Source organism: Melospiza melodia, chromosome 13, assembly GCF_035770615.1.
Source record: "Melospiza melodia melodia isolate bMelMel2 chromosome 13, bMelMel2.pri, whole genome shotgun sequence".
In the NCBI taxonomy this organism is placed as follows: Eukaryota; Metazoa; Chordata; class Aves; order Passeriformes; family Passerellidae; genus Melospiza; species Melospiza melodia.
In genome coordinates this window covers 2,983,393-3,010,801 of record NC_086206.1, presented here as the reverse complement: position 1 = coordinate 3,010,801, position 27,409 = coordinate 2,983,393, and the positions used below count along the sequence as shown (strand labels likewise).

General features: G+C 42.6%; 1 protein-coding gene across 1 annotated transcript; it reads left to right on the top strand.

Annotated features, from left to right (window-relative positions):
• Positions 1-489: 489 nt before the first annotated feature.
• Positions 490-26,882, top strand: DYNC1LI2 (dynein cytoplasmic 1 light intermediate chain 2). Its single transcript, XM_063167608.1, has 13 exons — positions 490-616; positions 1,257-1,330; positions 1,735-1,851; positions 7,760-7,990; positions 14,033-14,199; positions 14,560-14,653; positions 15,257-15,392; positions 15,708-15,819; positions 16,495-16,554; positions 17,282-17,323; positions 17,738-17,855; positions 18,831-18,947; positions 23,880-26,882. The coding sequence occupies exons 1-13, from the start codon at positions 522-524 to the stop codon at positions 23,984-23,986; spliced, it is 1,470 nt and encodes a 489-aa protein (XP_063023678.1). The 5' UTR covers positions 490-521; the 3' UTR covers positions 23,987-26,882.
• Positions 26,883-27,409: the final 527 nt, after the last annotated feature.

Here is a 27,409-nt window from a genome sequence, read left to right as displayed (position 1 = left end):
GCAGGCGGTTCCGGAGCGGTTCCCGAGCGGTGCCGGGTGTAGCAGGCGGTTCCCCAGCGGTTCCCGAGCGGTTCCCGAGCGGTGCCGGGTGTAGCAGGCGGTTCCGGAGCCGTTCCCGAGCCGTTCCCGAGCGGTGCCGGGTGTGGCAGGCGGTTCCCGAGCCGTTCCGAGCGGTTCCCGAGCGGTGCCGGGTGTAGCAGGCGGTTCCCGAGCGGTGCCGGGTGTAGCAGGCGGTTCCCGAGCGGTGCCGGGTGCGGGAGGCGGTTCCCGAGCCGTTCCCGAGCCGTTCCCGAGCGGTGCCGCTCCGCGGGCAGCAGGGGGCGCTGGCGGTCCCAGGACGGCGCGCGCAGGGCGGGCCGCGGCCGGGGCTGCCCGGGCACCGCCTGATCGCGGGGCGGGCGCGGCGCGCGCGGGGCTGGCGGGGCGGCCGCGGGGCGCGGGGGCCGGCGGCGCGCGCGGGCGGGCGGGGCGGGGCGGGGTCCTCGCGGCCCGGTGAAGTCACTCTTTGTGGCGGCTCCAAGATGGCGCCGGTGCTGGCGGAGAAGAAGCTGCTGGGGCCGGACGGGCCCGGCGGGGCCGAGCTGCCCGGCGAGGAGGACGAGGGGCAGAACCTCTGGTGAGCGCCCGCGGCCGCCCGGAGCCTGCACGGCTGGGTGAGCCCGGGCTCCGCTGGGCTGAAGCGGAGCGCGGGCTCTCGGCCGGTCGGGGCCGCGCTTGGGTCCCGCGGGCGGCGGCGGCGGCGGGGCCCGGGGATAGCGGCGGGGGGCCCGGGCGTGCGTGACGGGAACGCCGCGGGCCCGGGGGACGGGAGTACGGGGGTGACGCAGAGCGGGGCAGCGGGGCCCGGGACCGCGGCTCTGCGGGACGGCCGCGGGGCCGGCTCCGGCAAAGGCGATCTCGTGTGTTTATTTCTAAAGAACGCTTTCAAAAATACCTATCGTGGCAGAAGGCCGTATATCGAATACAGCAATCGATTGTGATGAGAGTTAGTTGCAAAGTAATGTTCTGCAGTATTGCGGCCTCTTGCAAGGGAGGAGAACTTTAAATGTCCCTGTCCCTGGTTTAGAAATCATAAAGGCTCTTGTGTGGAAGGTGGCACACTCGTGGTGCTGCAGAGCGCGGCCGTGGCCGTGGCTGTGGCAGCCCCGCCGTGCCCAGCCCGCATGTGCCGGCGGAGGGTGCGGATGTGCTGAGCTCATGGTGCTGTCACCGCTCCGGGCCGCGCTAACGCCGCCGCTCTGCTGCTGCTTCCCCAGGTCCTCCATCCTCAGCGAAGTCTCCACACGCTCCAGATCTAAATTGCCGTCGGGCAAGAATATCCTTGTTTTTGGTAAGTTTGGGTGTTGGTTTGTTGCTTTTTTATTTATAGGAACAAAGTGTATTTTCAAACACCGATTGTTGCAAACTGGCACACGGGGTCGTTACAGTTGGGTTATGTAATTTGATTTATGGTCTTGTCTTGTGCTTATAGATCTGCTTTCTCTTTGATTTCCACTGTTGGTTTTATAGCCTGTTTTAAGTAATAATAGAGAATAAGATAGTTCTTCATTCTTATTGTTCTGGTATAAGCCACTGGATTTAGCTGAAACACTTGAAGGAGAACAGCAAATAACTGTGATTCAGAAGTGTACAAGGATGCTTCTCATTAATTAATCAAGTTGTGAAAAAATCTTTTCTGTGAAGTCAAATGTAATTCTGAAGGTGTCTTTTTTTCCTCTACAAACTTACTGGCAGGTGATGATGGTTCAGGCAAAACCACACTCATGGCTAAAATACAGGGAGCAGAGCATGGCAAGAAAGGAAGGGGACTGGAATACTTGTATTTGAACATTCACGACGAAGATAGAGATGGTAAGTTTGTTTCAAATGCAATCTCTTTAATTAAGTACCTGCCTTGCTGTTTTAATAATTGTGCTTTGATGAGCGTGTTCTGGGCTACGCCCCGGTGGCTGGTTCAGCTGGTGGTGCTGGGAGTTTTGCAGCTGTGTCCGTTTGTGTGGAGGGAAAGGTTTTACAGTCCCTGCCTGGGGCAGGGCAGCTCCGGGGATCCCTGCTGGCCTAGGGGGGATCCCGTGGCTGGTGGTGACTTTGTAGCAGCTGCAGAGGCATTGCTGTGGCTACTGTGTGACTGGAGAAAGGCAGAGATACATCCCTGAGATCTTCGTGCTCAGCGTGGATTTCTGGGCGCAGGGTGTTTCTCACAGGGGCTGTGTGTGGGATTTTGGTTAGCTAACAGATGTTTTGCTCTAGTTGGCTGAGTGAAGAACAGAGCTTAAAGTCAGAAGAAGCGTTTACTTTTCTCAAGCTGGAGCTGATCTCTTTGCTCTTTGCCCCTTGTCTTTTTGTTGCTGCTGCTGATCTCTTGTCTCTCTGCTGTATGGAGGGAGATTATGCCAAGGGACCATTTAAAAGCAGGCCTCATGATCAGATTACTCATGTTTTTGAGAAGGCTGGGGACAGGAGGAGATGGGGAGTGAGTTCTTTATCTTTGCTCCTAAATGTGCTTCTCCTGATCTCGTTTTGGGCAAGCTGCTAGGCCTCCTTGGGTTGGATTGTCTTTAAAAATGGGGAATGTAAATCATACAATTCATGACTTCCTTCAGAGCTCAGGAGAGGGAAGCAGTGGTGGTGGTTCATGCCTGTTCCTGGGAACAAGTAGGAAGATCCTAGAATGGTATTTTGAAATGGAGATGCACTGAAGGCTTGCAGGAGTGATTAAGTGCCATATGTGACTGGTTGTTATGGAGATGGGGCCTGCACTCACGTGGCAGGAAGCTCCCTTTGGATGCTGGTAGGCACAATGAAAGGATGAGTACATTGCCATATCTTCCAGGGGCCTCCTTGCAGTTCCTAAAAATCTTTTGGGCTGTCATTTTAAGTGCTTCTTCAGGTTCTGGCTGTAAGTGCTTTTCCACCATGCAAAATCTGCTTTAGTTCTGCATAAACACTTCAGGGTGGAAAAAGCCCCTATGATTAGGAGGGCTGAGACAGCCTGTGTCATCAGGCCTCTTGCAGCTTCAAAGAAGATGCTGTTACAAGCAGAAAAATGTTTGCTGTGCTATTTTCCCTGGTGTTATCTATCAAACCTCAAGTGTATTCCTACACTGGAAGTATTTTGGGGCTATTCCTGAGTGGCTGAAAGTGATAAGTATTTGAAGTGATTAGGAGAGGCCTGTCATAAGAACTCAGGCAGCACTAGCAGGGAAAAAAGAGATCTTTTTGACTGACTACAGGCTCAGCTGGCCAATTCAGGTCTGCATGCATCCTCTAATGGGTGTGTTAGGAGCTAATAATACATGCCTTTTTCCTTTCTGGCTCATTAGTGTCATCCACAAGCAAAATAAATAGCAAAGTGGGTCAGGACCTCCCAGCAGGCAGAGATAACGCTCTTTCTTCTCTAGGACAGGTTTGGATTTGGTTTTTAAACTCTCTGTGTGCTTCAGATGAGTGTATGCTCATGTCCAGGTTGGGGAACAAAGGCTTTATAATTGACCCACAATTCTGGGAGCCATAAGGAACCTCAGAGTATGCATTCAGGAGCTCAGGAGCAGATGGGTGGTTCTGAGGGTCTCTGCTTTCTGTTAGACTCCAACCTAGCCAAGATGAGATCACAAGGATTTACAGGGGTTCCAGGTCAACACTGGTAACTGAAACTCTGCAGTGGAGTGAGATGATCTCAGCTTCTTTCCCAGGTGATAGAAGATTTATTTGCTCTCTTAGTCTTACTCTTCTTCACTTCAGATAAGTTTACTCTGTCCAGGAGAATTATTTTCCTCATAATGCTGAGTCATTCATTATCTACTTCCCACTTCCCCTTGGAAAGCTTAGGGAAAATCTGTGTTGTTTCCTATGCTGTGGTCTCCCCTCCCCATTCCTCTTCAAGGGATGTTTGAACCTGGCTGCTCCTACATCTAAAGTAGAATATTTCTGGATTGCTGGATGCAATCTTAGTTTACTGTTACTTTCATCCTTAAGATCAGCCCAGCAATTAAATTATTCTTTTTGGTTTGTAGGAAAGTGCAGGAAGTATCTCTGCCTTGCAGGCCCCCTGTGGCTCACAGAGGTGCCCAGGGACTGGGTGGATTTCCATGTCCCCTGCTGGTTTCTTGGCAGCACATGGGCACAGTGCTCTGTCCAGCTGCTCCAGCTGTGCCAGGTGTCACTGCTCAGTGTGACATGTGGGCTTTGCTTCCCAGGATACTGAGAATGCTGAGGATACAGGGCTCAGGATACTGAGATTCCAAGTCTGCTACTGAATCTCTGTCTGAAAAGTCTCTTTCCTTTAAAATAAAGAGGTATCTAAAAAGATACCTTTTTATTTTAAAGTTATATTTTATCACTATCCCAAATGCTGCCTAGGCCAAGGCATTTGCTCAGGAAGAGGTTTGGAGAGACCTGAGAAGCAATCCTGGGGAGAGAGGATTCTCCTAAATCCCCAGCTGCATTATCCTTAGAGCATATGGCTGCTCCTGCATACATGGCACTGTGGTTCATCTGATGAAAGCATTTATAGCACTGCCTGCAACCTTAGCTGTGAACATTAACTGATCCTGGAGCTCAGGCCCCAGAGTCCTCCATTAGTGGAATTTCTCAGGGAGTGTGGCAAATTTCAGTTTTTTGCCTGTCTTTATGATGAACAGATGGTTTTTGTCTCTACTGGTTAGTCTGCTTTTGAGGACTGAGACTCTGAATTCATAGGAGGTAGAAGGGAAGCTGTGCACAATTTTCCTGAAGGATCTGTTTCCAGAGTTTCAGAGGCCCCTGCAGGGCAGAGTTACAGTGGGGATGTAGAGCAGAACAGGGAGCCAGACTGCATGGCCTGCTCTGTGCTCTGTGTCAGCTGGAGCACCACGAGCACCACAGGGACATTTCTCACCTGCCAGCCTGCAGATGCACCTGTGCCCACTGTGCAGGGAAGAGGAGCCATTCTGGGGTTGCATTCTTGCTTGTAACAAAACAAAGCAGTCTTGGGTTTTGCCTCAGGTTTGGACTGGCTTCAGCCATATCATATGCATATTCCAGCTGAACTGGTTGTTCCAGATTGAGCCAAGTCTTGCTGCTGCACTAGTTTCTAATGAGAAAAATAGTCTTTTTTTAAAAATAGTTTTCTTGAAAGTTTTCTCCTTTTTTGCTTCTCTTCACAGCTTGAGCAAGGGATATGTAATTGCCACTGATATCTTTTGAGTAGATGCAGATGTAGTTGCAGTTCACAGAATCAACCATGTGCAATAAAATTCATCAAAGCTGGAAAATCTTTTTCAGGACTAAAGGGCCAATGGAATATTGACAGGATTTAGAGATGTGATTTTAGCAGCTTTTGTAATAGCCTGTGATAAGTTGCTCCTGCTTTTCCAACAGGACCTGGGAATTGTTTGCTCTGTTTTTGTATGTTGTGTCATGGCCAGTGAGAAGGGCACAGTTAACATTCATGACTAAGTACGAGCTTGATGTGGTGCTGACAAAGCTGAATTTATCACCAGGTCCTTGCCAAATTATGAGCACCCAGTGCTGTATGTTTATGTTTAATGTTTTAGCAAATGTGAATCACAAGACATTCCTCTGTCCTGTTGGAAAGGAGCAAAACCTTTCCTTTACATACAATGTTACATTTTTTTTGCTAGAGTACATTTTGATGTGAGTGCAAGGCTTCCTAGCAGATTGACTGTGAGTGGTAGTTCCACCTGTATTCTAGTTCCAGTCTGCATTCCACATGTTAAGAAAAAATTAAATCCTTAAGGGGAACAAAGGAGCTTAGCAAACAAAACTATTTTAACCTTAGATATTGGCTTTAAAACAAGAATTAGAAGCAATGAATTTGGATATTATTAATTTTTCGAACTTGCCAAGGTGTTAAAGTCTTTTCTGCAGAGTATTCCCCACAGGAGAATCCATCAGCACTGCAGAAAGCTGTAAACTTGCATAAAGTATGGATAGATTTGCATTAGGTTTTCAAAACTTCCCTTCATGCTCCAAGGAGACAGTTGTACATACACACAGTCCCTGTCTATTAATAACCCTTAGCTCATAGAAAACTCACGGGGTTGTTATTTACTGGGAGGCTGCTGCTTTAGGGATGTACACAGGATGTTTCTGGGATGCAGAGAGTCCTGCACAGATATTTCATTTGTGCATTTCTGAGCTCCACAGGGCTTACCCTCACTGATCACTGTGGAGTGAATGGAGGGGTGCAGCTGGCAGTGAGAGGAGCTGTAGGTTCACAGTGTGGCTGCTGGCCTGTTTGTGTGGTGGCTGATGGTGGAATGTCTTAGGACAGCCCAACAGAACTTACAACAAATGCTAAACACAGACAGCCACATACAGAACCTTGATGAGGTGTCTGAAACTGGGCTGCTCAGTAATTTTGTCCAAGGCCTGATTAAACAGGTAGGATGTATATATCTGTCATCTTTTCTTCCTCCAGATTTCTTAGCCAAGCTTTTGTTTTTTTCTGCAGTCAAGAGGGGTGGATTCCTTCCCAGAATAAAGTTCTGATAGCCATAGTAACTGGATTTATTTTGTGAAGCTGAAAGATTCAGGACACAGAAGTACAGTGAGGCAGGGTAATTATGGAGCTCAGTAGCTGCTTTGAAAATCTGGGTTCTGCAGTGGCTGGTTTGCAGATCTCTGTGTTTCAGAAGTGACATATTGTGTATGTAGTGCAAGAGAGACTCACTGATCCCTCTGGATAGCTGTAGTGAAATAGGGAATACTTAGGGGGGGGTACTAAGAAGAATCTAGAAGATAGAAACAATGAAGTTGTTCCTCTTCAGCAGGAAGTTCTGAGGATAATGTTCCCTCTCTCCTTCTCTCTTTTTTTTTTTTTTTTCTATTTTTTTTTAATTTGGAAGAATTGGTTGTTCATGCTACCTGATAGATCATTTCTGGAGGAAGCTTCTTTTTCAGTTCTTATACTCCTGCCAGGAGCTCAGTTTTGGGGTAAAATGCCAGCTGCCTGACCCAGCTGATCCCCCTCTACTCTGCCTTGCATTCCAAAGAAGCATCCTGCCACTATCAAAAACACTTGTGCAAGAAACACACAAGCTGCAATACCAGGTCATTTCCCCAGTGCAGATTTGGTCAGGAGCCTGCAGAAGGAGCTGGTGTTAGGTCAGTGTGAGTTAAGAGCAGGTGGCACAACCTTGTTGGGGAGGTGGGGAGTTCATCCTCTATTTGCTCCTCCCACTCCTGTGCTGGAAACTTAAGCTGCTTAATGCTGCTATCTTGTTTGCAGCTTATTTCTGCTGGGAAGTTTCTTGAGTGTGTGAAACCAGCTTATGTGTGTGGGAGACACTGAGGGCAGCGTTCATCCCCTGCTGGGCTGGGCTGGGCAGGGCCACCCCTCTGGGCCTTACACACACATCCCCTGGCTTCTGGCTTCACTGGGCTTGTTTCTAATGCAGGAATGTTGTGCAGCGATTAAAAACTGTCCTGACAGCTGTCCTGAATAAAAGCTCAAGCACAGAAATTATTTTTTTAAGGAAAATGTTCTGAATCCAGAAATGAAAGCATTTCTGACTAATATAGGCATTTACACAGCAACCTGTCATAAATAAGCAGGCAAAGTGTGCTGGTAGCTGGGTCTGCTCCTTCTGCTGAACACTGATGCTCCCACCTGGTCATCCCCAGCTGGCAAAGCCAGCCCTGGCATCTGCTGCCTTCCAACTGTGCCTTTTCCTTTCAGATCACACACCTGGTCATCCCCAGCTGGCAAAGCCAGCCCTGGCATCTGCTGCCTTCCAACTGTGCCTTTTCCTTTCAGATCACACTCGCTGCAATGTCTGGATCCTGGATGGAGACTTGTACCACAAAGGGCTGCTGAAGTTTGCTGTTTCTGCTGAATCCCTGCAAGACACCATCGTGGTCTTTGTTGCAGATATGTCTAGACCTTGGACTGTTATGGAGTCTTTACAGAAATGGGCCAGTGTCTTGCAAGAACACATTGATAAGATGAAAATTCCTCCAGAAGAGATGAGGCACATGGAGCAGAAGTGTAAGTCTTTGTGCATCCATGCATTGCTGTTGGTTTTTTAATTAGCTCTCACAACATTTGATGGATTTCTTTGGGCCAGTGTTTTGAGAATGGGTTGGATAAAAATTACTCCTAAGTTGTGATTGCAACACTAATTCAAATATACTGTGTTAGGCTTTAAAACAGCTCTTGCAGTTTTGCTGTGCTGACAAAACATCAGGTGAATTATTGGTCTAGATCGTGGGCAATAATGAAATTTTGATAATTTGATTTTTAAAAAGGGCAATTTAAAAAAATAACTCAATAAAATGCCAGATTCAGTTTTTAAAAGATGGTGACAAAATTCAGTGATGAAGTGAGCTGTCTGCTTTGCTGTGATATCTCAGCCAGGTCCCATTCCCATACTGTGCTTGTCTTACAGAAAGTCTCTCTGCCCTTGTTTTTCTGGTGGCTCAGAACTGGTTCTGGTTTCTGTGAACCTGGTGCAGCTCACTGTGTCTCACTTCAGCCATTCCTACCCTGTGACTTTAGGAATGTTGTATAAATTAACCTTCTTTCCTGGCATATCCATGGCAGGATGGAATCTAGCACTGGCAGGCAGTCATTGTTGCAGTATTGGATCCTGCAGTGCTTTCCTAAAGTAGCATTGAATGTTTCTTGAGATTTTTTTTTTCTGTTTTCATATTGAATTACTCCAAAATAAATGTCTTTAGTGGAAAAGACCTTAGCAACTTCCAGTTCTTTTAGATGAAGTGGATTCAGACTGATCCTTTGTGCTAGCTGCTTTTGCTCCTGGTAGCTCTCTCTGCTGGAGTGTGGAACCCTTGCAAATATGGTCTGGCAGGTTCCTGAGCTACCACAGGGAGCAGTGTGATCTGTTTGACCTGTGACCACTCAGGTGTATTTGTATAGCTGATAATCCTTTCTGAATGTTAAATATTGTGTTCCCTGAAGCCTTGTGCCTACAGCATACCAGCTGCAGTTTAGACTTAATGATTGAAACCACCCAAGTTTGATCATCAGGTTACATTTAAACAAAAAATAAAATATGAGAGTTTTTAGGGGAAAAAAAAAGTGTGTCAGAGATTTTTTGGAATGGGAAATGTAAAGGTAGTTCTAGTATCAAAATCCAGCACTAACTCAATTTGCACATTTGTGAGACACTGCAAATGTTATGGCAATCCAAATAAAGGGCGAGTTTGTGCACTTAAATTTTCCTTTTGGAAAGAGAAGCTTTTCAGCCTTCCCTTCAGAGTGCACTCTGTGAAGGAGCCATGGCAAAGCTTGAGGACCCTGTCTGAGGGATTTAGAAGGCTTTCCAATAGTGGTATCTTGGATAGAGAATTCTAAATTATCATAGAAACTCCTGGTTTGTCCTGAGCTCTCCTGGAGCCAAGGGAAGAGGAGATGGGAGAGGGGCTGAGTTCCCCCATGCCTGGCTCCAGTGCCATCCCCTGGCTCAGCTGTGCCACACAGGGCCTTGATGTCTTCAAATTTCCACCTCCTGTTCTCAGGCCTTGTGCTGGACCCTTGTGTCACCTGGACACATCTCTGGCTTCTTGCAGACTGTCCCTGGGGCCAGCTCTGTGCTCAGAACTTTGGCCACCTGTAATTCTCTTAGCCCATGGTAACTGTGTCAGGGTACTGCACACGTGCCTGGTGACTGCCTTGGCACTGCTGCCCGTCCTGAAGCTGCACAGCAAAGCTCTCCTTGCTGAAATCCTGCTGCCTGTGCCTCCTGGGGTAGGCTGCCATGTAGAAAATGAAGTCACTGGCTTGCAACAGCCCAAATATGTGAAAACCAGGATAATAAAGTTCACGTGAGGGCAGTTGAAACATAGAAATGGAGTGCAGAGTGATGGGATGTGCTAAATTTAAGCCCCCTGCAGCATAAGACCACCTGACTTCTCTAGCAGAGTATTCCCTTACTCCTGCTCCTCCATCCCCAGCTGAGTGTCCCCAGTGCTTTCCCTGGCTGTCACACTCAGCCCCAGGAACCCCTGGGGAACGCTGCCCAGTCCTGCCCCACTGGCTGGAAGTGCTGCAAGGTTGTTCCTTCTGCATTGCTCAGGTGCTCAGAGTTTGCAGAGATGCCTTTGTTAGCTCCCCCTTGTCGGGGCAGTTGGGCTTTGGGCTGCTTGTCTCTGCTGGCAGCGTTTGGGAGCCCTTTCTGCACCAGCCCTTGCTCCTGTGTTTGCTGGTTGGGATTCTGACTCTTGGCTTGCCTGGCTGGCTGAGAAACTTCCCTTTGGAGTTAAAGAGCTTCCAGAGTGGGCAGCAGGACACACGTGGAGGCCAAGGCTGCCTTCTTGGGAATGTACCCAGGGCATTGCCTGCCTGCACTCACTCCATCACTGAGCTCCTTCTATTCCTTGCTAGTAGCTTGGCTAATGTGGGCTCAGGTACATAATGTCAGCTATGTCCATTTAATTCAGGCTCAATTGTGATAATTCATTCTTTGAATAACACATATTTGAGTAATTATTTCAGGGATGTTGCCTCCCTTTTTAAGATAGCAGAGCAGATAAGGTGGCTGTCAGCAATCAAGAACTGCAGAAAGGAGGTTTACTGGTCAAATTACAATTACACCTCTGGGGTGTTTGAAGCTAAAGAATTGAAACAAAATAACATGTTTTTGCAAATTGTGTACTGTCCCATTCAAGCTGAATTAGTTTTAGATTGTCTACCTTTTTGCTTTTCTGATTTGACATAGAGCTGAAAGATTTCTTAAGCTAAAAGATTTTTAAAATGTAGTTTATCCAGGTATCTTTTGTTGAGAAATTCTTTTCACAAGACTAAAATTTTTAATGATCATTAAAGATAGGGCACAAAAAAACCTAAAAGTGATTGTGAAACTTTGAAGACTGTAAATATGGAATGATTTTCTCAGAAAAACATTCTTCCTTTTTCTCATTTTGCTGTTCAGGGCCTTTGGGATTTATCCATTAAGTTGGAGTGTTTGCCTGCATTTCCACATTGCAGTTTAAGAGCACTCCAAGCCTGAGCAGATTACTGTTGCTGGAACAAGCAAACCTAATAATTGTGGATTGCTGTCTCAGTGGTGCTTCTAGTCATTGCATGTCCTGGGTGATGCAGCAGTTTTTGTGGAGTTACCTTGCAGTGCCTTGTGTGAAAATCAGCAGCAAAAGTTTGCTGGAACCTTGCTTTCGTTTGCTGTGTTCAATGCAAAACTCTAAAGAGCCACAAGTTTGGTAGATAAATGAGCACTCTGTAGTGGAGGTGGGATTTCAATGGCACATCATCACCTGGTGAGAATTTTATTAACATAATAGGCCATGCTGAGTACTCCACCTTAGTGATGGGTGGCAGAATTTTACTGATTTCCAGAGGAACTGTTGTTTTTCTGGCTTCCTATTTTATGTGCATCATCTTAAGGGTGTTTCCTGTTGAAAAACCTTAAACTAAAGTAATTTTCACTATTTCTTAATAAAGAAAATAGTTGTTTTCCATACCATATAGAAGATGATTCCTCAATTAGAACTATGGGGAGGAGCTAATATTCATAGCTCATTGGAAAAAAAGGAAAAATAAAAGATGTTATGAGCTGTATGGATGCACAACTTTATATCCATTAAAAACCTGATTACAGAGCTCAAATGAGACATAGCTGTGGGAGGTAAGAAAAAGTATGAAATTGCTGTGTGTCAAAGAAAGTTTTAATGCAGTGAGCTGCTTTGTTACTTTGTGACAGTGCAGTTTGTTCGTCGGGGCATCCGACAGTGCCTGGGGTTCAGGTTCACTTGGATTTCTTAGGACTAAATTCAGAAGGGAACAGGGGTTGGGTGGAAGCCTGGAGCAGGGTTGAGGAGCCTAATTCTGTCAGGAGCTCCCACTTGTTCCTGAGTTCAGGGGGTGTCTGTGTGCTCAGGCTGCTGCAGTCAGAGCTTCTAGCTCTGCCTGGTGCCTTCTGTTCACCCAGCAGTTGTTGGCCCCAGTGTTGTGTCCCATTGCTCCACGTCTGGCAGGGGTTAATGCCAGGCCAGGTGCATCCCTGGGAATCCACACAGAGCTCAGCTCCACGGAAGGGTGTGGAAGGGTGTTCCCCTCCCTGTGTGAGGCATGGCCTTGGTGCTGCTGCTGGGTCCTGCTGGCTCTCTGGGATTATGCTCTTCATTCCCATTCAGCAGAAATTCATGAGGATGAAACCATCAGACTTCTGAAATTTTCATGTTGCATTTGCTATTACTTAAATTTCTAAAATTCTTAGAGCATCTTGTGTTTTCTCATGTTGTTGACTGTTTCTCTTTTTGGGAGAGTTCTTTTTTCCCCAAATATGAAGGGGTTTATGCTCAGTAAAGAAAAGATTATTTTGCTTTGATATGAACAAAACCCAGGAAAGGAATCCTGTCTGATTATAATGCTGTGGTAAATTGAGAGCTGTATTGTCAAACAGTCTTTTCTGTTTGATTAAGTCAGAGACACTCATCTGAACTGCTGTAATACACTTGGCCTCAAAAGTAAATAGTAATGGGAAAGCTAATAAAGGAAAGTGGCACTTCAGAAAGCCTCCTTGCTAGTTAAATGCTTCTGGTGAGATAATAAACATGTGGAATGTGCAGAATGTATGATGGAATTTTGGTTTGCTGTAGTTGACTAAGGAACAGTCCTGAAGACAGCATCCTTTGGAGCACTGCTGTTTCTCCTCCACAAGAAGGCACTGTCTCCCCATGTTAAAAGGAACTGCATTTCATTTCATTTGTTTGTATTTCCTTGCACCCTGGCATAAATTGAATTGGTGATTGGAAGTTTTATGGTCTGTATTTAGTTTGAGGTTTTTAGGCTTTTCTCTGGAATGGACTTCTCTTCCACAAGAATCACACAATTTTATATTTCAGCTAAGCATTGTAGATTGTGCAGCTTTAAACAGAAGAGTTTTCTGATTTGTTCTTCCTTCCATGCACCCATGCCATTGCAGGAGTGGTTCCTGTTTTGAAAGGTACCATGACTTCTTTTTGTAAGGCTTGTATAAGAAGCTTCCCTGAGGTTTTGCCACTTCCTAAAGCTCAAGAGGCTCATTGCAGTTCCTTCCCTGGTACAGGGGATGTTCTGAGCAGCCTCCCTGTGTGGCTGGGCTGGACACTGGTGCCTTTTCTAAGGAGTTTTCCTGACTGCCCCTCCAGTCACTCTGCTCCCACTGTTTCTGAAATGGAGGAGCCCTTGTGGGAGCAGATCATGGAGTTTGCTTGGCTCTTTCCTGAGGGTTCCTTATGGCTGAGTGAGGACGAGGAGAGCCCAGGGCCTCGGGACAGTGAGTGCCTGGAGCAACCATATCCAAGACACAGATTTAGCTGGTCTGTGGCTTTGGTCTTCAATAAAAGACATTAAAGTGTGGATTGCAGCCCATATTTGATAAGGCATGTGTGAGTTCACAGAGCATTTCCAAAATGACCTTAATACTATTGCCATAAATACTGCTGCAATACAATTAAAATACTAATACGTAGAAAGCATCAAGTTTCCTCTGGACCCCACTGTAGTTTTCCAGAATGCAGCTGAGTCTCTTCAGGTAGCCTGCAGATGCTCTTGAAATATAAAACCTATCTGTGTTTATGCAGATAGGTTTTATATTTCTAGCACTGGATGCCTGCAACAGAAATGTAGAGTAATAGGAACTAAAGTAATTGTTCGTAAGGAAAAGTGGCTGTTTCAGGTTGGTGTTTTCTGTGTACATTTATGTTTTCACCATGCTTTCTTCCACAATAGGTATAAATTGCAGGGTATAGGCTGTGTTGCTATAAAACCACATTTGTTTCCTCTTGTCAACTGCCCTATAATGAAATGTTCAGGGACACGTGTTTTTGCAAATAATTGTGATTATTCATAATGACTCCAGATCCCACTCGATTTAGCTTCCTGTAAGTTTTGGTGGAGGAGTGTTGTGCTGTTGGAAAGGGCAATGAGGCTTAACTTGCATTCAGTTCTCATGTAGTATAAAAATTTAAAATAAAAAACCCTTGAGATTTCTAGTTAGTTGTAGATTAATTATGGTTTAAAAAGAGCTAGCTCCTTTGTTGCAGCCTAAGAATCTCTCTCTTTTAATAGTTATCAAGGAGTTTCAGGAGTATGTAGAACCTGAAGAAGGTTACCAAGGATCACCACAGAGGAGAGGCCCCTCCTCTGGCCAGGAGGACGAACACGTGTCCCTTCCCCTCGGAGACAATGTGCTGACTCACAACCTGGGCATCCCCGTGCTCGTGGTGTGCACTAAGGTGAGGCTCTGCTTCTCTTGGCTTTCATTGCTTCTCTGTGAAAGGCAGGCCTTCTGCAGACAGGCAGAATGAATTCTGGATTAACAGTGGAGGGATTTGTTCTACAAGTGAGCTTGAATTCTGGATTAACAGTGGAGGATTTGTTCTACAAGTGAGCTTCTGCCATTGACATCAATTTTTATTTGGATGAAATAGTAATAACTTTATCAATTATATGTTAATTACTTTAGTGTTTGATTTAACAGTGCTATTTTAGGACCAGAGACTCAAAGTAAATGTGATGGGAGTGTGTAAGATTAAGGAAGGTGTGCTGGAGTTAAATGCCTGAGTTTTAATGCTTTGTTTTCCTGCCTCTCCCAGTGTGATGCAGTGAGTGTCCTGGAGAAGGAGCACGACTACAGGGAAGAACACTTTGACTTCATTCAGTCACACATCCGCAGATTCTGCTTACAGTGTATCCTTTTCTGTGCTGAGGAGATTGCCTCTAATCTGCAGGCAACAAGAGATGTTTTCATGTTCAATTGCACATAACATTCGTCCAAGAAATTGCTCTGCAAGATTGCTATTGGTATTTAGTTATTGGTTAGGGTATATGCTACACATACCTAACCTTAGGTAATGTATATAGTTTGTCTTTTTGAAAATGTTGACACATGTATAAAATACTTTATAGTTTTTAAGTTGTGCATGGGACTTGGACCTTTTGTTCTTTTACAAAGGGTTTGCCTTACATTTTGTGAAGTGTTTTTCCTTGGTTTTTCCCTCAGAAATTGCAATTTCCATGTAAGCCTGAGATCTCATGTGTGTATTAAGCTTTTGACTTGTTCCAAGTGAAGTAGGACACAGTTTCCATGTAAGCCTGGGAGGATGGATAATTTCTGTGTATGTCACTGAAAAGTGCCACTGCCTTGCCCTGTTATATCCCCTTCACCCCTGTATACTAAATGCCTCTAGTTTTGCCTAGTTAGTAACTATAAATCTATTAATTCCTGTTTTGAAATTGTTTTTGTAATTTAGAAACTGTATATTACCTAATTTTCCTTAACCAGAAGCCCAGATGGGGCTGCCTTGATTTATACATCAGTTAAGGAGGAGAAGAACCTTGACCTGTTGTATAAGTACATTGTACATAAAACCTACGGTTTCCAGTTTACCACGCCTGCCTTAGTGGTAGAGAAGGATGCAGTTTTTATGTGAGTCACTGGACAAGCAGCATTGTGCCAGGGGGGTTTATTTAGCACTGCACTGCGTGTAATATGGATATGAAAGTAAATTAAATGGTATGTTGTTCAAAAACTTACTATGCAAGTCTTGTGGAATCCCAAATTTAAACAGCGACTTAGTGCATATTATTGACTCAGACTATACTATTCCTGTTTTTGTATCCTTGGAATTTAGCTGAGTAATAGGGCTGATCTGTAAGAAAATTGCCTTGTTTAAGTAGAGGGCAGTAAATAAATGTTCTCTGTAGAAGTTGCAGAAAAGGTAAATTCTTATTCTCTTTACAGACCTGCTGGTTGGGACAATGAGAAGAAAATTGCCATTTTACATGAAAACTTCACAACAGTAAAACCAGAAGATGCATATGAGGACTTCATTGTAAAACCTCCTGTAAGAAAGGTAAAAAGGGGTTCTTTCTTTCTGTATCCCAACAAATAAGTAGAGTTTGCTCCAATGGCTGCTAAGGACTATTAATATTGAAGAACTCCAAATATAAATGTAACTTTTTTTTAAAATCTAAATATGTGAAATGTCAGGCTTTCATTTATTAGTTATTTAAAATACTGCAAGCAACCCAGAAACTATTCACCTTATTGAATGAAAGGCAGTCCAGGAATAGCTATTTTTACATTTACCATTTTTGCATGCATGGGGCAAAAACACACCCAGTAAATGGAGAATTCTCTTGTAGGACATTTCCATTTGTACTCACGTGGCTTTGATGTTGCCATGCAAAGGCAAAGCAAGATCCTGTCAGCTCACTGAAGAGATGCTGATGAAATCAATATCCAAACTTAAAAAGAGGAATGTGGCTACTTACCAAGTGCTCATCTCTGTAGGACAGTGCTGGCATCACTGTTCATCTACTCCAATGTTTTTTATGTTACAGTATTTTTTAATGGCAACTTCTTTAATGGTACTATTATTTTAAATGTGGAAAAACAATTTAAAAAAAAAGTGAACAGTAGTCTTAAAGATTTGCCTCTCTCTCCCCCCTTTTGATCACCAAAGCATAAAAGCCAGTTACAGTAATTTCAGTTTTTACTTATAACAACAAAATGTTTTGTTCAACAGCTAGTCCATGATAAAGAGCTGGCAGCAGAAGATGAGCAAGTATTTCTTATGAAGCAGCAGGTAAGAATGGAAGAATGAAAATAAATCCTTACTATGTAAGATTTCACTTTAATTTCTCCCTTGTTGTTGCCTTTAGTTTTTCATTTCTCATTTAAATCACCAGGTAGCTGTTTCTCAGCTTTGCAAATTCAGATGTAATTATGAAGTAAGACTTTATTGTAACAAATGCAAGTAGGATATGTGGTCACTTAACTTGGCAAGTTGAAGGGAAGATATGCTGAAAACAGAAAGAATGTACATGTCAAAGGAGAAGAGGAAGAAGAGACTTTGTGTTTCACCACACAGTTGTATTGATCTGTGAAATGAAATACTTTTAAAACCTGACATCTGAGCTTTGCAGTTTCCTTACAGCCAGAGGTTTGAAAGACTTTCATGTGTCAAATTTGGCTATGCTGTAACTTGCTATTTTCTTTATTACTCTATAGTTTAAAAAATATAGCAATAGGTCCCTATCCAGGATTATAGATGTCCTGGAGGTTACAGATTGGGGTGTCTGTGATTTTGGCTTTGAGTTCTGGCTGACTGTGTGAAACAAAGGCCCAAAGCTTATTTACTCCTTGCAGTCAGTCCTCTAGAGGCAGAGTGGGGAAGTATGGAAATATCAAAGAGGAATCCTATAAATATCAGAAAAAAGATCAAGTAAACTTATGGTTACTCAGCTTCACTGTATTTTATTCCTCTGTATTCTTTGAAATCTATTTAATGTGCTAATGTGTTGTTTTTGCAGTCATTCCTTGCCAAACAGCCAGCAACGCCTACAAGAGCATCAGTAAGTAGATCCAAGGAAAAGAGTAGGAGGTGTTTTGTTTCCTTGGAGGGAAAAAGGGAATGATTCTAACCTGCAGAGATCCATTTTTTATATTTAAATGTAACCTACATAATCTCTGCAAACTGCAGAAAGGAAATAAATAATGAGGCAATATTTTAAAATGTTGCTTATGAATTCACTGTGGAAACATTGGATTATTGAACTGAACATTTCCTGCCATGATTCAGCCTTTCCTGTAGTAGTGGCACATTTCCCAAAATAACTGATGTCTTGGGTGCTTGTTTGTTTTCTTTATCCAGTGTGCATCACTACAGTGTCAGTAGAAAGGCTGAAAAAGTCTGTGATGTTAAGCTTGCTTAATGTAACTAATACTTTGAAATCCTTTTCTGATGTGTGTGATTTGGACTTTTTAAGGAATCTCCTGCAAGAGGCCCTGCAGGATCCCCAAGGACTCAAGGCAGAGCTGGTCCCACCAATGTACCCAGTGCCTCACCAATCACATCAGTTAAGAAACCAGATCCAAATATTAAAAGTATGAATGAGCATTTTACTGTTCTATCATGTGTTATTTCCCTTAACATGAATCCTCTTCTGTAGAAGGATTTGGGTACTTATTCACTAATTGTATAGGTAGTTGAATAACAGAAATGCATTTATGACATAACTTTGGATTGTTTTTTTCTTTTCTGGTCATTTGTGTGACTTGGACTAGAGTTCTGTTAGTGCCAAGCAGTCAGACAGAGGTCGAATGCATCCTAATTTCCTTAAATTGCCTTGATACATTTATTACAAATCAGGTGGATTATTAGGGTGGAGACTGCTCTAAACTATGAACAATTTTATACTTCATACCACTTATTCTGGAATCCACAGCAAACCCTGTTCCACTGGGTCATTTGTCAATGTCATCTGCTGTAGCAGAGGGAGTCACTTGGAGATGAGATCTTTCCCTGACATGCAGCTCCGTGGTATTGAGGGGCTTCTTTACCCTCTGGGCATTCAGAAGGTCTGCAGGGCCAGTGTTGTTTTTTCTTGTGCACTGTAGGGCCATGCTTCACTTCCAGGGGGTGAAATGCCCTTCTGGATCCTGTCTCATTGCTGAATTGCCAAGTTTTGATTTGTTGAAAGCAGTGTGGCATGAAAGGCTGTACTAGAACATATGTGCAAGTTGTTAATGGGCTTATTAGTCTTTGAATTTAATGTCTGTACTTAATAATCTTGCTCTTGGCTTTTACATTTATTAAAAGCTTTAAAATGTACAAATATTTAGATTAAAATTTCATTACACCTCCCATCATTCCAGAAAAGCAGGAATGTGCATTCAGCCATCTCTGCCTATACTAAGGTATGCAAAGGACTGGGGTATTCAAACTGAACAAAGGACAGATTTTCTCAGAGCTGAGGTTTATTTGCCTGATTGACAAGAGATTTGTATCTCTGTGAAAATAGGTTATAATTTACCACCTCTCAGTGTGCTGTATAATTGATATTTGTTTTTTGTCTTTAGATAATGCTGCAAGTGAAGGTGTCTTGGCTAGTTTCTTTAACAGTCTCTTGAGCAAAAAGACTGGCTCTCCTGGAAGTCCTGGTGCTGGAGGAGTACAAAGCACAGCCAAGAAATCAGGTAATTGTTTTTAATAGTTTATTTGGCTCCTTGGTCCCTGGGTGTGTCTCTGACACTGGTCAGGAAAGTGACAGACCTTGACTGATGACAGTACAAAATGTTTTTAAAAGAACTAAACTACTGCTGCATCACACCTCCAGGGCTTCTGTTAAATTCTGTTAATTTTTAGTGAAGTTGCACTGCTGGGATTTCAGTGACATTTGAGTCTTGATCCTATGCTGAGAGTGCTGATTTATTTTTCAACTTCAGAATTCCTTCCTTTCTTTTCTTGATGCTTTGCTGTTGCAAAGGAGATGCAGTTCTTTGGGTTTGGGCTGGAGTTAGCAGTAAAACTATTGAAATCTCCCCAGAGTTCAAGGTGGAATGAATCACTGCTTGTGACAGCTTGAAGTTGTTCACTCATTAATTATTTAGAATTTTATTGCAATCCAGCACAGCTGGTAACACTGACAAATGTGTGTGCTGTGACTGCACTGTGGGAGAGCCTTGCTGATCAATAATGCAGCAGTTCAATGAAAATGAAAGAAACCTGTCAGAGTGGTTGGTACCTACCTAGACCTTGGTGGTGCAAAATACATTGTCCACCTGACAGATGGGATTTACTGCTTTGATTCTTTGACTGTTTCTGTTCAATACTGGCATTCCCATCACACTGAATGCTCAGGAGCTTTCCTTCCAGAATTCTTTTACTATTAAATTATTGATAGATACACTCCTTCCTTGGGATAGATCCCAAGCTTGTGCAATCTTTGGGTGTTAATGGTGATGCCAAACCCACAGTTCCTCAAACTACAGCTGAGAGGGGAAGATAAGGCTTTCTGAACTGGAAATGAGACATATCTGCTCCCAGCCACACTGATGGTTCTGTCAGTCAGAGAGCCAAGGCAGTTGGAGTTTGGGTATTTTAAAACTTCTTTTTAACTGGGAAGATTTATATATGACATTTCGTGTTCTAAAAGTTCAAAAATGCCTAAGATTGGACTTAGAGCAAGTCAGATGTGATTTTTATGGGTTTTGTTTCAGCATGATGAATCCTGTAATTTTGTCTTTATTAAATTTAATTATGATGAAGATAACAAAAGGGATTTGTATTATATATTATTTCCATAATAATATTGTTTCCATGTTATAAAAACGCTGAACTAATTCTTTCATAATCCAGAATGCCCTCTTCAGTTAAACACTGAAACATGTCCCCTGCTTCATCAAATGCAGCCTCATGTTTTACTCACAAAATCAAAATAAATTCGGTAGAAATAGAACTGGAATTATTTTTAGGTGTTATTTCATCCTTGCTTTCTATCTGAAGCCAAGTCAGTTGGGGAGCACCTGGCTAGTGATTAAAAATCAAACTCAGAAATAAAAGCTGTAATGTCACCTTTCCAGGAAGCCTATTCCAGTACTAATTTCTCAGTTACTTTTTTCCTTTGCCCAGTCTTTGTGAATCCCAGCACTTTTGGTCTCGTTAGGGTGGCAGTGGAGCTCAGTGTAGCCTCTTTGTGTTTGCAGCAGTGTTTGGGTTTGAAAGCTGCTCCCCTTTGCCTGTCACTTGTGTGTGGGCTGCTAGAACAATTCAGCCAGTTTAATACATTCTGTGCCTCCTGGAAGGAGGGTTTCTAGTCTGTATCAAATTCAGTGTCTCAAAAGCTTGTGTGTTTGCTTAATCATTGCTTTCCATTCTATCATCATGCATTGCTTTGGTAATTTATGTAAATAACTTTTTCCCCAATCCTGTCTTTCCAAATCGATTGTTGTCTCTTCAGGCACACTTTCCTACATATCTGCTCTCTTCAACACCAGACACAGTAGATTGCTGAATAAAAGTACTGGCCAGTGCTATGGATAATTAATGTGTAATTTTATGAATTAAAATCCATTAATTTTCTCTGAAATGTCAAGGCTTTTTTTTAAAAGTTTATTTCTGTGAAGGTGATGTGAGATGTGATATCAACCACTTCTCCCTTCTGCACAGGACCTGTTATCCTTTCACAGAAATGTGAGTGGCTTAGCAGAACCTGTCAGGACAGACCCTGTTGGTTGTTGGGCTTGTAGGCTGTTCTGAGCACCTAAAACATAACTGCATTTTCTGGGAAAACTGCTAAACTAGTCTGTAATGGGCTGTACTCTGAGTCTTCTAGAACACTCTGTGCCTTCCAGGACTTTCAAAGATAACAAGCCTTTTTTTTTTTTTTTTTTTTTTTTCTTATGCCAGCATTAACTTCTAATTGGAATAGATAATTTCTGTCCTGACACATGTAGACAGAGCAATCATACATCCTTCCTTAACTTTGATTTTGATAGACTAAATTAGACAAGTTTTGGTCTCCTGCTAGAGGTGAGCTCTGTTTTCCTCACTAGTTTCTTCATTCGTTCCCATCATTGGCTTATTCTTGTCCTGAGCACAATGGTCAGGATATCAGGATTTCAGGATCAGGACATTGTACTGAGCTCTGCAGATCTCCCTCGCTGCAGTGCCTGCTGCAGCAGTTCTCTGTCTTGGGTGGAAGTGCTTCTCCTGAATGATCTGAAGGTTGGCTTTTCTTGGCTACATTGAGTTTTTCCTTTCCTCCTGTTCCTTTCCTGGCTTTGGGAACAGAGCAGTTGGCTTTCACTCCCAGGAGAAGGTGCCTGTTCCTGTCAGCTGCTGTGCTCACACTTTGTGTGAACCAGTGTAAGATTAAACTGTGCTGAGAAGGGAAGGGCTCCTCATGCTCCCTCTTGTTGGGTTTCTGAGGTACCTGGTGCTGGTGAGAGCAGAAGAGATGACCTGTTCCTTTGTGGAAGAGGTGAGCAGCACATCAGAATATCTTGGGGAAAGCATTACTTCCAGCAGCATCCTCTGTGCGAGTAAATGTGCTAAAATTATCTTTGTAAGCATTTCAAATGTCTAAACTGTTTAAAAAGCCTGACGTTTTCAGAAGGTTGATGACAAAAATATTTAGCTTTAAAGAGACCATCTGTTTCTCTCACAGCTAGGAATAGCCTGAGGTTGAAATGTTGAGATTCTGTCCCAGCATGAGTGACAATGTGGGTCTCAGCAATACTGGTCAGCCTCATTGATGGATTGGTTTCTACTTGTGACAGTTCTTACCTGAGAAAAACCTCTCTTCTGGGCAGTGTCATGTCCATTTTTCCTGCTGTGCCATGCTTCTTGTTTGCCTTTGTTTCTGGACTCTTTGATGCCTAGACCGTGATATTTCAAAAAACTTCAATTGGTTATTTCTGTGGTGGTTTATTTTTCTACATATGAACTTCTACAGCCCCACAGTTATTTCATTTATATTCACAAGAAGATTCTTGCAAATTCTAAGGCTGCCTTCCCTCTCTATTCCTGTAGAGAGGATAAAGAACTCAGGTTCCCTGCTCTCACTCTGTTCTAGCAAGGAGAATTGTACAGAATTGGGGGCATGTAATTGTCCAGAACACATCTCCCTGAATGAGGCCATCACTCCTTGAAATTTATAGGGAAACTGAAAGCAAGTGTCACTCTCATTCATAGTTGAGGGGAAACTCTTATTTTCTTAAAAACTGCTCCCTGTATTTCTCCTCCTTTGGAAGGTGCTCCCTATGGTAGGAAAGGGGAGTATGTTCCTCTGCATTGGGAGAGTTTTTCCTGTCCACATGAGGTATTTGCAGGACACAGCTTGGGGTTATTTTGGAGCTCTAAGGAGCCAGTTCATCCAGCATAAAAAACAAAGTCCTGGCTTTTGTTTAGATCTGCTCTTGTTTAAGTGAGGATTTTGTGTGGCTTTATTGTTTTAGGGTTTAGGCTTTTTAAACTCCCAGGTGCCATTAGTCTACGCATGAAGTGTTTTGTATTTTAAGTTCTGTTACAGTGCATTAATTAATGTACTAACTCCTAAATTTTGCTCAAATACTCCAACTTTGAGTAGATACTGTGTAGAGTACTGTGGCTTATGAAACCTTTCTAGTGATTAAAGGTAACCTTTTAACTTGGTTATGTCTTTGTACTTTGGAAAAAAAACACTTGAATCTCTACCAGTCAAATCTTGCCTTCTTAATGTTTTCAGCATGTACCCTGGAAAAAATCCACCTAATATTTCACACACATTTGAGCTGGAAAACAGATGCTTGTTAAATTCTTTGGCTATGTAAGGGAGCTGTACATGGTTATATAATCTATTTTTTGTCTAAAAATATAGCTTTTTAATCTTAAATGGTTGTATGCTCCATGCATTAGGATATATTGTTCCAATTTTGGTGATGAATTTGTCTGTGGGTTTATAATTTTCAGGAACACTGACGTAAGCTGATGGTTCAATTAGGGAATTGTTAAAAAGTTTTGAGTCTAATATAGAAATGTAAGATATGCCTTCCCAAGAAATACTTCAGTGTGTCTGGTTCCAATTGAAGAAGTGCTTTGAAATGCCTGCTTGGAGATATTACATGAGTATGCAATTCCTGTCCCCTTTTGAAAGGAAGTGTTGTCTGCAGATATCAGAGTTCTTCCTGTTACTTATTTCATATTCAAATGCAGTAGGTACAGGTGCAACCAACTAAATGGGATTGCTTTTTTATCAAGTGTCCTACATACCTTGTGATTAAAAGTTGAGTTTAAATAAAGTCCTTGCTATCAATGCCAATAGTAGAATTGTGTATGGTTGATTTTTATGGAAGAAATAATATAGTTATTTTTAAATGTTAGTTGCTATAAACATATCACTGGTAGTGTTGTGCTTTTTCCTGCTGTGTAGTTCAGCTTTTCATCTCTTTAAAGTGAATCAAACCTGAGTATCAGTCTTTACACAAAAATACCCTGCATTATGCCAGGCTCTGTGGCCTTGGGAAAGTGGCAAAATAATGAGAAACAAATAATATATTGCCATCTAAAGGTGATTTATTGAACACTTGTGCTTCTTGGTTAAAACATTTCATTGAAACTCAATTGCTTTGTGTTCTTTTTCTCTCCAGGACAAAAGACAGTTTTGGCAAATGCTCAGGAGGAGCTGGACAGGATCACTCGCAAGCCTGACCCCATGGTAACAACAAACTCTCCTCCAACAGAGAACGAGGCTTGATGGGCAGAACAATGCAGATGTAAATGACCAAATAACTATGTATAGTGATCTGATAAGACCAGGAATTTTCTGCTATGGCAGATGCTATCAGTTTTCTCGGGGCAGGGGAAATGAGCCTACTACATCATTGCCTTGTCCCAGTAAAAAGTGCACATTCAGGAAGTTTGCATATAAAATCCCTCTGTATAAGATAACCATTTAGAGTTTATATAGGGCAATTCTTTTGGTTTGGAGGTAAAGCAGGTGCAGCTGCATTTCCTGTTGTGAAGAACACAGAGAAGCAAAATGGAGAATTCTCTTAAAAGTACTACTGACTGCACACGAGGCAAGGAAGAGAACTGAAACCCTCTTTCAGAGTTTCTGGAATTGGCTACTTGTATGTTTGCAATGCATTTTATATTCTTGGAGTGGTGGTGGTGGAACAGCATTAACTGGGGGAAAGAAGCCAAGGTGGGGAATGGAGCCCTAAAAGGGGAAACGGATTTGGGACAGCGAGAAACCAGAATGTTGGATTGACTGGAGAGGAGCAATGTTGTCAAATCCTGTGTTTCACAGGGGGTAAACAGTCACTGTTTTTAAAAGACTACTTTACATTGGAGAATTCCAGGCCAAACACTAAGAACCATGGGAATTTATTCTTGTTATAAATCTTGTTTTAGTTTTTAAAGAAGTCTTAAGAGTGTGGATGCCCTTTCTGGTGTAGCTGACAAAGGGAGAAACTAAACTTGTTTAGCTCCAAGTGCCTGGCACAGTATGTGATGTGTCTTTAGAAGGTGCTTGAACTTATTGTGCACTGTAGTACAAACAGTCACTGTTTGGTTTTATTTGAAAAACAGTAGTTTGGCAATTTGTATTTAATTTTAACTCCTGTTTTCTGATAGCTTCTGCCTTTTTTATGCCAAGAGGCTGGCCTATGAAGAATGGTGGGTGACGGATCATTTTCCCATAATGAAATGTGCTACAGAACACTCTCAGTATTTTTCTTTCTTACTTTTTTGTAACTAAATATTAGCTACCAAGCTAAAATGGATTCCTGCCTTACACCTATGGAGGTTTTTAAAAAAAACTTTCAAGGCCCTAGTTCCAACCACATCTGCTGCAGGTGCAGCCAACTCCAATTCTGAAGGTAACCTAAAAAGTGTGAATGTGTACATGATGGACATCCTGAAGAAGTTGTTTTGTGTTTTCTTTCATGTAGCATTTCATTTGAAAAGATGGGTTGTGGTTGTCCCCGTTGCTCTAAGGGAGCCCTGTCCATGGTCACATAAACCCTCATTCTTTACCAACAAACTCAGCTGCAGTGGTTACTGAAATGGCACTTTGATTTTATACACAGTATGCTTGTTTTACATGGACACACTACCAGAAATTAAAAATACCAAGCATATTCTGTGCTCTTAATGCTGAAGGGAAAAACCACAATTTGAATTATACAGAGTTTACTTTTTATTAATATGAACTTGTTGTACTAAATCTGATGTCTGGATATAACTTCCCTAATATATATTGTTACTTTAAGATACAGAATTAGACTGACCACTAACACAGTGCTGGGTGTTAACCTCAACTCCTATGTTACAGCAAGAAGCTGTTCGTGTGAGTCTGTCTAGACATCTAGAAAGCTAAGAGTATTTACTTGCCTCTTTGACAAACATTATCATGAGTATGTTACTTGTGCCAGTTTTTTTGTTGAAAATACTCTATTTTTTGTTTGGTTTTTGTTTGTTTTTTTTTTTTTTTTACTTTTTTAAGAAATGGTATGACCTGAAGTTATACAGTTGTCTAGATAACAGTTAGACTAAGACTGTGGCTGGCTGATGGTGACGTGGATGCACTTTCTGGTGTAATGGGTGCCAGTTGCAAGTTACCACACCAGAGGTAATTACACACTGTCCTTCTGACACTGAGAAGTGAGATTGGAGACTAAACCATCAAAAATTGGACAGGAAAACTAAAGTGTGTGATTGTAATGGCATGGTTTGAGAACCTCAGTCTGAAGCTGCCTTTTTTTGTCATCTAACCTGATAAGCACTTTTCTAGCAATATGGCTAAAACTTACAATGGGAAGTATTTTCCATATGTATAAAAATGTTGAGTATACTAAAACTGATCAAAACTGTTACTGTGTCATAACTTACCAGCTTTGAAGAAAGACAAAACAGGGACAGATTTCCAGTTTCTAATTGCAAGTGAATGCTCCTAGTTTACTGAAGAGAGGTGTAAGTAATGTAGCATCCTGTGGGTGCCAAAGTCTGCTGGCTTTGGTGAGCTGCACAGTTGTTATTCTGGTGTCTTCAAGCATTGGAACCAAAGGCCAAATGCAAACAGCCTTTACATTTTCAAGTGAAACTTCATTTTATTTGCAGATACACTTGTATGGTAGACTGTTTAAACTATTATATGCCTATATTTATATGCATTATAGTGACTGCATCTACTGTTCATGTTTAAACTAAGAAAACAAAAAATGAAAGCATTCAACTTGAAGCAAATAGAAAACTTTAAAGATTGGCCCTCCATAAAAATGCTGTGGTTATGCTGCTTGATTTTAAGTTTGCACTTTTTTTATTGGCATTAAAAAAAAAAAAAACAAACTGTTTAAACTGAACAGAATTTCGTATTTTATTTAATTTAACTACGTTGAAAGTGACTGCTCTGTACATCGTGAACTTAACAATATACATGCTGTAAATGAAAGTTCACTGTCCTGTATACTAAGTTTATTGGTTTTTCTTCCAACTTACAATTAGGACTGCAAATGTATGAAACAAAACTTAGTCCACTTGTATGGCTTTAACCAGGTGCAGTATGCAGTCATGTGGAACCTTGCTTTCTAGTGCTGGCAAAATGAGGACGTCTTTAATTACTGGCTTCAATAAACATGAATCCAGACTGCTTTCTGCTGTGCTTTTGTCTGGGAGATGCCCTCCTGGCACTGTTTGTGTGGGAGCAGGGTGTGGGTGAGCTCTGTGAGCAGGAGGAGCAGGTTGGCTGGGAGCTGTGTCCTGTGCCAGTGGAGCAGAGCTGTGCTTGGGACAGCTCACAGCACAACTGCTTTCGTCCAAAATAATGTATTTCATTGGGCTGGGGAGACAGCTGTGTGCTTCAGCAGCTTCAGATGTATTTTGTGGAATAGTGTTCCCAAGCACAGCACTGATCCTGAATTAGCAGAATGCAAATCCAGGCTATGGGAAGTTTAAGGAGTGGATTGCTGGAGTGTTGAAAATCCCTCTTCTCTGCCAATAGTCAAGTGTTCTCACTTGGCTGGGTGTAAGAAGAGCTTCCCAGTAAGCACAGAAGAAGTGGGCATTTAATTAGGAATCTGCTGCTTGTTTTCATCGTTTGTTTCATTTCATATCAACTGGATGCCTCTGTTCCCCTGCACAGATTGAAGCTCTAAGTAGGAATGTTTGTTGAGTCACC

Excerpts from the sequence above, each read along its gene's own strand:
- DYNC1LI2 (XM_063167608.1), top strand. The coding sequence starts at position 522 with ATGGCGCCGGTGCTGGCGGAGAAGAAGCTGCTGGGGCCGGACGGGCCC. Across the intron at positions 1,852-7,759 it reads TCACGACGAAGATAGAGATG|ATCACACTCGCTGCAATGTC; the intron begins GTAAGTTTGTTT and ends TTTTCCTTTCAG. Across the intron at positions 14,200-14,559 it reads TGCTCGTGGTGTGCACTAAG|TGTGATGCAGTGAGTGTCCT; the intron begins GTGAGGCTCTGC and ends TGCCTCTCCCAG.